The 10,505-nt window shown below is 49.5% G+C and overlaps 1 protein-coding gene across 2 annotated transcripts in view; it reads right to left on the bottom strand.

Moving 5' to 3' along the window:
* PISD (phosphatidylserine decarboxylase) overlaps nucleotides 1–10,505 on the bottom strand; it is a 61,368-nt gene that overhangs the window by 35,059 nt on the left and 15,804 nt on the right. The window contains exon 3 of one of the 2 annotated variants that reach the window (XM_044444416.1): nucleotides 4,890–5,065. In XM_044444416.1, the coding sequence (XP_044300351.1) occupies nucleotides 4,890–5,065 (176 nt within the window). Of the gene's footprint in view, nucleotides 1–4,889; nucleotides 5,066–10,505 lie in introns of those variants that run through there. The other variant, XM_044444415.1, reaches the window with a different exon arrangement.

Below are 10,505 nucleotides of genomic sequence, written 5' to 3'. Positions count from 1 at the left end.
CGCAGATGATACTAAAACTGGAGCAGTGGCCACAACTGAGGAGCAGGATCCAGAAGGATCTGGAGAGACTATGGCAGTGGGCAGCAGACAACAGGATAGCGTTCAATGTGGATAAGTGCAAGGTCTAGCTGTCATAAGTACAGGTTAGGGGGCAAGTGGCTGGAGAGCAGCACTTGTGAAAGAGACCTCGGGGTGCTGGTTGACTGCAGGCTAAACATGAGTCAGCAGTGTGATGCGGTGGTCAAGAGGGCGAATGCCATCCTTGGTTGCATAGCCAGAAGTGAGGCTTCTAGATTGAGAGAGCTATTACTGCCACTCTATAGTATTCTGGCGCGCCGGCAACTGGAGTATTGTGCTCAGTTCTGGGCTCCACAGTACAGGAAGGATATAACCAGGTTGGCATCAGTGCAGTGCAGGGCCACAAGGATGGTGGCCGGATTGCAGGGGATGCCCAATGGGGCAAGACTGAGGTAACGTGATCTTTTCATCCTGGAGAAGAAGAGACTCCGAGGGGATCTTTTAGCAACTTATAGGTATGTGATGTGTCATGCGGAGGTGGATCAAGGCTTGTTTTCCCCTGTGGAGAAGGGCAGGATGCGGTCGAATGAAGCAAAGCTCAGGAAACCAAGGTTTGGTTTGGATGCCAGGAAGTATTTCCTGACTGTTAGGACCCTGAGGGTGTGGAATGGGCTTCCATGGGAGGTAAGAAGGGGATGGCCAATGGTGTCAAGTCCTCAGAACCCAGGGCAACACAGACTGGATCAGCAACTGGATCCTGTTTGCTGTATGGTCTCCAGCCCCAGGCCCACAGACATCCTGAGCACCTGTTCCAAGAAGCACACACCCTCCTCCAAAGGGGATGCTGGGTCCTCAGTGAATGCAGCCATGTTCAGGGAGGTCTCTGATGGTCCAGCAAGATTACTGACTCCAGGACACAGTGTTCCAGGCTGGAGGACAGCAATGGTCTTCAAAACCGCCACAGTCTTGATGTTGACAGTGCCGGGGAGTGGCATTGGTTTGGCACTGTGCCATGGTGCCACTCTCATACTGATCAGAGAATCATAGGATAGTAGAGTTAGAGGGAGCCATGAAGGCCACCGGATCCAGCCTCCTTCCGTTACAGGACACCAGTTTACACCATCCCATCCCAATCAGATGGCTGTCCAGTTTCACAGTGAATGCCTCTAGTGTGGGAGAGCCCATGAACTTTCTAGGCAGCTGGTTCCACTGTGGTATTGCTCTGACTGTGAGGAAGCTTTTCCTGATGTCCAGCCTGAATCCAGTTTATCGCAACTTGAATTGATTCTTCCATGTCCCACACTCAGGTATCAGTGAGAAGGGATCTTGACCTTCCTCCATGTGACAGCCTTTGAGGTATTTATAGGGATACCATGTCCCCCACTCAGCCTTCTCCTCTCAAGGCTGAACATGCCCAGTTTCTCAGTCTTTCCTCAGTCCTTCCAAATCCTGGTGACTGGTGCTGGCCTGGTACTGAGGCCTAGCACAGATTAGCTGTTGGGGTATGGTGGAAGGCAGTTACTGGGACCTGGTGGACTCTCAGAATCAGGACCAGGTATCGACTAGTCACCAAGGGGTACCATCAGCTGGATGTTGAGGGACAGCTGCTGGAGGAAGGCCTGCTCTCGTGTCAGTTCAGCATTGAGGGCTGATGCCAGTTTGCCTGGTCCCACCCTTGGCAGTGCTCACATGTCCCAGCACTGGTTGTCTCAGTACCAGGGATCAATTATGTCTCAATACTGGGGGTCGCAGCCATCACCGCTGGAGGATCCAGACTCATCCTAGGAGCAAAGGGATGCCAGGGACCAATCAGAGGCTTAGTCCCAGTTTAAGAGGAGAGTAGGATCAGTACCAGTGTCCCCTGGCATCTGAGTGTGATGTCAAGGCTGGCATAGCTGGGTACTCCAGTGTCAAGCCACGTTCTGATGGCAGTGTCAGCAGTCTCATGGGAGTACTGTGGAGGAGAGTCAGTAGGTGTTGGGGTTGGCTCTTGGGAGCACAATCATCTGGGTGCAGAGGTCCGGGGTTAATGGCAGTCCAGCAAAGCAGCAGGGAGAGCTCCCGGTTCCCCACCCAGCATGGCAGCAGGGTCCTCCCTCAGCTCTGGGGTTCGAGGGCGGTTGGCAGGAAATGGTGACCCAATGGTCGGGGTCATTGGCCAATTGGGGCTCACATGGCGCCTTTTCTTTTAGCTGTAGCAGCCATCTTTTTAAGACTGTTTTACAGCCTTCCTGACCACGTGATTGCCCAGCAAGTGGCCTTGTTGTGGTCGTTGTGGTTCGGTCAGGGGTCTTTTGCTGCAGGCCTGGAAGCAGAGTCCTGTCCTTTCCTGGAAGAGTCAGAAACTTGTAGGGCCTTCTTCAGCATTTGGCCTTTACCCAATCAGCCTGTTGTTTCCAGATCTGTTTGGTGATGGCTTAGCAGTGCGCACAGGCCTCCACATTTCCCTTGCCCAGACACAGGCAGAAGAGCGATGCTGTCAGTTGGGGGCAGTCTGCTGTTGCAAGCAGCCCAGCTCCAGAAAGAGGGTGGATAAAAATCAACTTTTTAATAAACAAATTGGATTTTCAATTTAAATCCAAATTTTAAATTGAAATTAGAGTTTTAACAAATTAAATTGGATCTTTATAATAATATAATACAATGCTTTTTGAGGAAAGCTCTATCTTATAGCCCAAAGGTTATTCATCATGAAATAAGGATTAGTTCTTAATTATGTAGCATGATATGTGCTGTATAATTCATGCAATGTTTGATTTTTTTGGTAAATTAATTCCATTAATCCTTTCACAATGTCATGGAGGTTTCTGCTAAGATTATTGCACAATGTTTCTAGACGATATTATCAGATGTTTGGTTTTACCCTTCTCAAAACTGTGAATTTGTGTCTGCAGAGTTCACATGCCTCTTCTTCACAGCAAAAATGTTATAAAATAAACATACAAAGTTGAGAAAAAGACCTCAGTCCCATTGTTCCTTTGCAAATCTATGTACATTGAATCAACCCCTTGCCTCTTGAGAGCCAGGTTTCAAAAAATTCAATAAATAGAATTGTTGGGCATGGAATAAATCTGCACAAGAAGCGACGTGTGAGGGAAGTGCAAGGAGTAAAAATGAAAGGGACGCCTTTTGAGCAGAACACTTTATAAGTCCTTGGATCCTTTTGCATCTAGCTCGAAGTTTATCATATTCTTCTTTCTCTGGAGGAGAAAACCTATAATGGCAGCAGGCCATAAAAGAGCCCCAGTTTGGGAATATTTTAATGAAGTTCCTTATTTGTAAGGCAGGCATGTGTGCAAAACCATGATTTAAATCTAGTCTTGCTGACTAGTAATTTAAATCAAATCCACCCTATCCAGAAAGCTTCCAAAGATACCATTGCGGAGATGAGAAATGTGGGGAGGCACAGACAGCTTGGTGTGAGGAGGAGCAGTGGATAGGAATGTGGGTAGAAAATATTTTTGTGGATTTTTTTAAACTGAAGAGTGAAAAAGGAGTTGCTGAAGAGAGGAACCAAGAGAAGTTAATTTAAGCAAAGGAGGGAAAATGAGAAAGAATGTTGAATACTTACGTGGGGGGAAAGAAGTGATTTCCAAACTAGGCGCAATGGCAGGCTAAAGGGACTCAGGGGATGATCCTCTCTCCACACTACCTGCAAAGCCTGCATGTGTGAATTCACAGAGCCCACAAAGAACTAGAACAGTGCTGAGCAGCACAGGGCAACAGTGGATGAAACGATGTCAAGTACTGTAAGTTGTAAGTTAACATGATTTTATGCTTGGACTTGCATCCAGAAAATACATGAAACTGTTTCAGTGACTGATTTCTTTAAATCCCCTCCCCTTTGCAGGCTGAGAACTTATAGGCAGGGAAAGAAGGTGGTGTGCGTGATCCCAAACCCAGCCTCCAGCACTGAACAAGCCTTCAGGACCAGAAAAGTGTCCCACCCCAAGTTTACTCAAAATTCCCTGTTCCTTGCAAGTGGAACCCACTGGTTTGGGTCCTGCCTTCTCAAGCAACACAAAACAAGCTGAGCTGATAATCTAAGCACAGTCCTTCAAATGTTGGAAGCAGCTATCCTATCGCCTCTTAATCAGCTCTTCTCCAAGATAAACAGATCTGCCTCCTTCAACCTCTTCTCATACCACTTGATCTCCAAGCTCTCACATGAATGTCACAAGCAATTCAAAATCTATTGTACTCTCAATAAGTACTGGAGCAGAAGCCCAAAGCTCTTGTTGGACTGGCAGCATCAGAAGAAGACTGCAAGGCAACTCCACTGCAAATACCAGGCTGAGAAGCACCCACCCCCTGACTCGGTCCACTGGCCCCTCTTTCTCCGTTATCGACCACAGTGGGAGACAGCAAGGGCTCTCCACAGTCTCGGGAGCCTTTCCCAGCCCCACCCAGGGACCAACCTGGGACTTTTTGCACATGAAGTAAGCACTGCCCACTGACAGAGCTCCAGCCCCACTTATTATTATTGCTACAACTTCATTGCTATCACTGTGACTTCTACAGGCCACTCGTCAATGCCATCGTTCGTGCCGTCCTCAGGGAGAAGGACCAGAAAGGCAAACAGGTAACAGCAGAACACCTGTGCACCTCTAGATATGGAGTGCAGTGTCCAGCTTTTCCTCCAGGAACTGCAGAGCAACACTGAACCCTCACAACAGCACCCCTGTGAGGTAGGCTGGACCAACATATGGTTACTTGCTCAAAGCCACGTGGTGAGCCTCAGGGATGAGTGCAGACATCAACACGGGCCTTTCCCACTGCAAGCCCATCACTCTTGCCACGGTATTATCTGTTTCCTCCCATATTTGGCTTTGTGATACCAAAGTATATGGCACAAAATCCTCCACACTTACCTCCCAGTCACTTGCAATTCTTGGGGGTTCTACTTTGCCCAATTTTTCAAGCTTCTCCTCCTTATGTTTCTCATATTGTCTGTATCCCACATATCCTCCAACTGTAGCCAACAAAAGATGCAATGGACGGAGCCGCAATACACTCCTCACAGATGCAGTGTGGAATTTCCGCTGCCCTGTAACAAAAAGAGCCAGCATTTTAGGAAATACAGCAGGAAAGCAGCAAATGCCAAGTCAGAAAAGGGAGGAGCAAGGCAAAAGAAAATCTGCATCTCAAAGTGCTCATACAGAAACATAGAACATGTAGCAACATGGAGAGGGGTGCTTACTCTGATTCACACTAGGCAAGTTGGTCACTTCCTGGACAACTTGTTTTCCAACTCAAAATTTCTCAGAATGTCTGTTCACTTAGAAACAGAGCGAGCCCAAAGAGGCCTCCTGGGCCATCTAGTTTGACTCTTGGCTCCAGCCAGCTCCACTCATGCCATGCCCAACATGTGGGTGTCCAATCTTTCCTTGAACACCCTTGCTGATGGGGCCCCCACCACTTCCCCTGGAAGCCCATTCCATACCTGAGGGGTCCCAACCATCAGGAAGAACTGCCTGACATCCAACCTGAAACCAGGTTCCTTTTGCTTTGCCCCACTGGACTGACTGCATCCTTTCCTCCACTGCAGGGGAAAACAGGTCACCACCCTCTACCTTGTGGCGCTCCTGCCTATACCTGCATGTCACTATAAGTTCCACTCGGAGTCTCCTCTTCCCCATTTCCCTCAATCTCAACTCATATGTCATCCCGCACCAATCCGGCTACCAGCCTTGTGACCCTGCACTGAACTGATTCCAGCCTAGCTATGTCTTCCTCATAATGTGTAGCCCAGATCTGGACACAGGACTCCAGTTGTGGGCGCACCAGAATCTTGATCTGGAAGCCACACCTCTGGCTATACATCTAAGGGTGGTGTTCGCCCTCATAACCACTGCATCACATGGCACAAATGTTGGTCTCCAGCCACTTACCGATGGCACGTATTCCTAAGTCCCAAGTGCAAGACTTTGCACTTATCCACGTTGAACACTGTCCTGTTGTCCCTGACCCACTTCCACAGGCTGCTCCCACTTTGGTAATGTCTGTGAATTTGGTCAGCAGACTGGTTACCCCCTCCTCCAGGTCGTTGATAAAGGGGTTGAAGAGAATCAGTTCTAGAAATAGGCATTTATTTTGCATCCTGCCTAGTTGAAGAGTAGACAGAGAAGGCCCTAACAGGCAAAAGCCTCACCTGAGGGCCTCAAAAGCATCTTTACATATAATTAAAGACTGGCATTTGGCTTTCCCTGTTTCTGTTCTGCTGAAGCTGTTGCACTGAGATCTCACATTAGGTAAGTTCTACTACTGTAGACTTGTGGGAAACACTCTGAGCTGTAACAAGAAATTCCTTGGTTCCAGTCCTGCCTTAATACTAAATTCACTAACTAGTAGCCTTATCTTCAATATGAAGGCAATGATTGTGGCTTACTTTCAACAACAAAGGTTATTCTTTTAATGGGCATTAAGGTAGGCCAAGTCTGTAGCTATTTTGTATAGGGCTGAACTCTCCTTGAAGAACCAGTGTAGGCTCTTAGCAGCAGGCGCCTACCACCATGCGCCGCGACATGGCCTACTCTTCAGTGCTCCACTGAATGCCTACTTCCAGGGCACCCCACTCCATTTCTCTACCTCAGCTGCTCTTGCCTCTCCCTGCAGAAGACAGGGTCTTCCAAGGTTATCCTTCACGTGCCAGTGTCCTCCCTCTCATGCAGAGGGGCACTGGAGGAACAGAGATCATTATGAGGTTTGACAAGGGTCTGTGCTGTGGACCACAGTCCAGCAGTGCAGTCTCCAGATTTCGGGTGAGGGCAAGGGGATCACGACCACTGCTTACCTGAGCGAGGCTCCAGAGGGCAGGTTCTTGCAGCTTTCTAAGACAGGTTGCATGTGGGCGACCTCCAGCCCACAAAGGTAGTCTGGCCTGAAGAGGTTGCCCATCTGGCCTGCACATGCTTCCTCCGTGGGCACTAGGCACTTCCCTACCTAAGCCTTCCATGAAAGCTCTGCCCCCGGCCTGGAAGCTCTGGGCACTTTGCGGGGAGACGAGAGGAGGAGTCCCCCTGTTTTTGCTGATCTAGTGAAGGACGTGTGAGACTGGGCTGAGCAGCTTTGCCTGTCCTGTGCTCTCCCCAGCAAGGAAGGCTGCTTCACTAATGGCCATCTCTAATGGGGCAAGCCCCGGACAGGCTTTGGACAGCGCCTTTCAGAATCAGTCCCTCCAGCATCCAGTGGACTTTCTTTTGGGCTTGGCCTGGTCCTGCAAAGCAAGGCAAACCAATGCTCACAGACCCCCCCAGCCAGCAACCTGCAACCCTCCCCATCAGGAGTGCTGCAAACAGGCACCCCCAGAGCCTCTCCCAACAACCGGCCTCCTACCCTATCAGCTGCTGCTGCTGCTGCTGCTGGAGGAGGAGGGTGCCAGAAGGGCAGCACACGGGGCTCCATTCCCCCATGAATGCTGGACACACTCACCCGGAATTCAGGCTCAGGGCCACTGCAAAGCAGACCAGAGTCCAGGAAGCCAAGCCCAGGGATTCTACCAGATGCCTCCATATCCCTAGCCCTACTCACAGCGAAGCGAGTTCTCAGCAAAGTGACAGCAATATAATGCACCCAGCATATCCTCTAAGAACCAGAGGACATCAGGTGGATCCAGCCAGTATGGCCCTCCACTTCAATATAATGGGGCCTACTCCACCTCAGTTTTCACAGCTGGGCCTTATGATTGTCACCTTCTCACTCCTTATTAGTGAAATAATTATCTAGCACAGTACTATGCAGTATGCAGATTATACCACTGAAGGCAGAACAGTTACAACTTAATACGATATTCAAATTTCAAGTGAAACAAACTATTTTAATTGAAAGCCTGAATCAGCTGCAACCATCTGAGAGTCATGTTGGAAACAGGCAGAACAGTAAAAAGAAATCTCATACAGCATACAGTTCAGATTGCAGCAAAAATAAATCCAATTAAATGGCCTTCTGAGATGTCCCACCACCTGACCAAGTTAAAGCTGGCACCCAACTGAAAGCAGACACCTCTGGTACTCCATTCACTTGCAAGAATATTCTTTCCAATATCATTATTATGATGCATTTCTTTGTCTCGCAAGGAACCCAAGGCAGCTTACGAAGCTCTCCTCCTCTACATTTTATCCTCACAACAGCCATGCTGTAGAGTAGAAACATAGAAACAGAGCGAGTCAGAAGTGGTCTCCCGGGCCATCTAGTCTGACCTCCGGCACCAGCCAGCTCCGCTCACGACATGCCCACCATGCGCATGTCCAGCCTATCTTTGAACACCCTCACTGATGGGACCTCAACAACCTCTCGTGGAAGCCTATTCCACACCCTCGGGGTCCTAACCATCAGGAAGTGCTTCCTGGCATCTAAATGGAACCTTGGCTCCCTGAGCTTTGCTCCATTGGAGCGCGTCCTGCCTTCCTCTGCAGGGGAGAACAGGTCTCTACCCACTTCTGTATGACACCCCCTCACACACCTGTATGTCGCCAACAGATCCCATCAGAGTCTCCTCTTCTCCAGGCTGAAGAGACCCAGTTCCCTCAGTCTCGCCTGCAAACCGGCCACCAACCTTGTGGCCCTACGCTGCACTGACTCTAACCTGACTATATCCTTTCTGTAATGAGGAGCCCAAAACTGAGCACAAAACTCCAGTTGCAGGCGCACCAGAGTTGTATAGAGTGGTAGTAATACTTCTAGAAGCCACACCAAGGGTGGCATTCGCTCTCTTGACCACCACATCACACTGCTGACTCATGTTTAGCCTGCAGTCAACCAGCACCCCGAGGTCCCTTTCACAAGTGCTGCTCTCCAGCCACTTCTCACCTAACCTGTACTTACGACACCTATTCCTATGCCCCAAGTGCAAGACCTTGCACTTATCCACATGGAACACCATCCTGTTGTCTCCTGCCCACTTCCACAGTCTGTCCAGATCCTTTTGGATCCAGAGTACCTGCTCCTCAGTTGTGGCCACTGCTCCAGTTTTAGTTATTGTCTGTGAATTTGATCAGCGGACTGTTCACCCCTTCTTCCATGTCATAGATGAAAAGATTAAACAGGATCGGCCCCAGGACAGAGCCGTGGGGGACCCCACTTGTCACTGGCCACCATCCTGACGATTCCCCACTAATGGTTACCCTCTGCTTTCGGTCAGTGAATCATGCCCTAATCCACCGGACATTGCTTTGGTGGATCCCAAAACTCCTCAGTTTCTCCACCAGGATATCATGGGGCGCTTTGTCAAAGGCCTTGCTGAAATCCAGGTATACCACATTCACTGCATCCCCTCCATCTAGCTATCCGAAACCTTGTCATAGAATTCCACAAGGTTTGTCTGGTAGGACCTGTTTTTGCGGAAGCCGTGTTGTGTGGCTGTCAGCCTCCCTTCCCTATCTAGCTTCACTAGATCTCTCTCTATTATGAGTCTTTCCACTGTTTTTCCTGCAATGGACGTAAGACTATCTGGTCTGTAATTCCCCATGTCCCTTCTACTACCCTTTTTGAAAATTGGGACCACTGACGCCACCCTCCAGTCCTTTGGAACTTCACCTGTTCTCCACGAGGCCTCAAAAATGGAGGCCAGAGGGCGTGAGATAACCCCTGCCAACTCTCTAAGTACTCTCGGGTGTAACCCGTCAGGGCCTGGCGTCTTTGTAATGTCCAATGCCTTGAGGAGCCCCTCGACATCAAGGGGGGTGACTCTAATCTGTGCCCCTAAGTCCCCAGCCTCTATGTGGATCTCTCCCGTCCTGCTTTGGGGAGAACACAGAGGCAAAATAGTCATTTAGCATCTGTGTCTGTTTCCTCATATCAGTCACTGGATTTCCTTCCTCCTTATTTAGTGGTCCCACCACTTGTCTCCCCTTCCTCCTCCTATTTACATGCTGAAAGAAGCCCTTTTTGTTGCTCTTGATATTCCTGGCAAGTCTCAGCTCGTAATCAGCCTTAGCCTTGCAAAGAATCCTTCTGCAACGGGCCTCCTCCTCCCGTTATACCCTTTTGTCTATTTGCCCCAGTACCCATTTCCTACGGAGGTTCCTCTTTTGTCTAATCCCTCTTACCACCTCCTTTCGCATCCATGGTGGCGCTCTCCTCCGCCTCCCCACCTTACTAACTAGAGGTATCGTCACGGCTTGCGCCTCCAAAACCTCCCTTTTGAGTGCCATCCACCCCTCCTCAACTCACTTACCTTCCAGTAACCTATCCCAGAAGACTTTCCCCAGTCTGGCCTTCAGTTGGCCAAAGTTGGCCCTCTTGAAGTCCCAGCTTCTAGTGCTCGACCTGCTGCAAGTCCCCATTCCCCTGATCTCAAAGCAAAGGATGGAGTGATCACTTGCATCCAGAGCTCCCCTAATCTGTACTTCATCTATCAGCTCCTCTCTATTGGTCAAGACCAAGTCAAGGATGTTTCCCCCCCTCGTTGCCTCTCGGACCCTCTGTGTGAAAAACCCTCCCTCTATAGCTTCCTAGAAGCTATAGAGGGAGGGTTTTTCACACAGAGG

Source organism: Varanus komodoensis, unplaced genomic scaffold (assembly GCF_004798865.1).
Source record: "Varanus komodoensis strain SLA01 unplaced genomic scaffold, ASM479886v1 scaffold44_3, whole genome shotgun sequence".
Lineage (NCBI taxonomy): Eukaryota > Metazoa > Chordata > Lepidosauria > Squamata > Varanidae > Varanus > Varanus komodoensis.
Note: the sequence above shows the minus strand (reverse complement) of the source record. Positions and strands in the feature narration are given on the sequence as shown.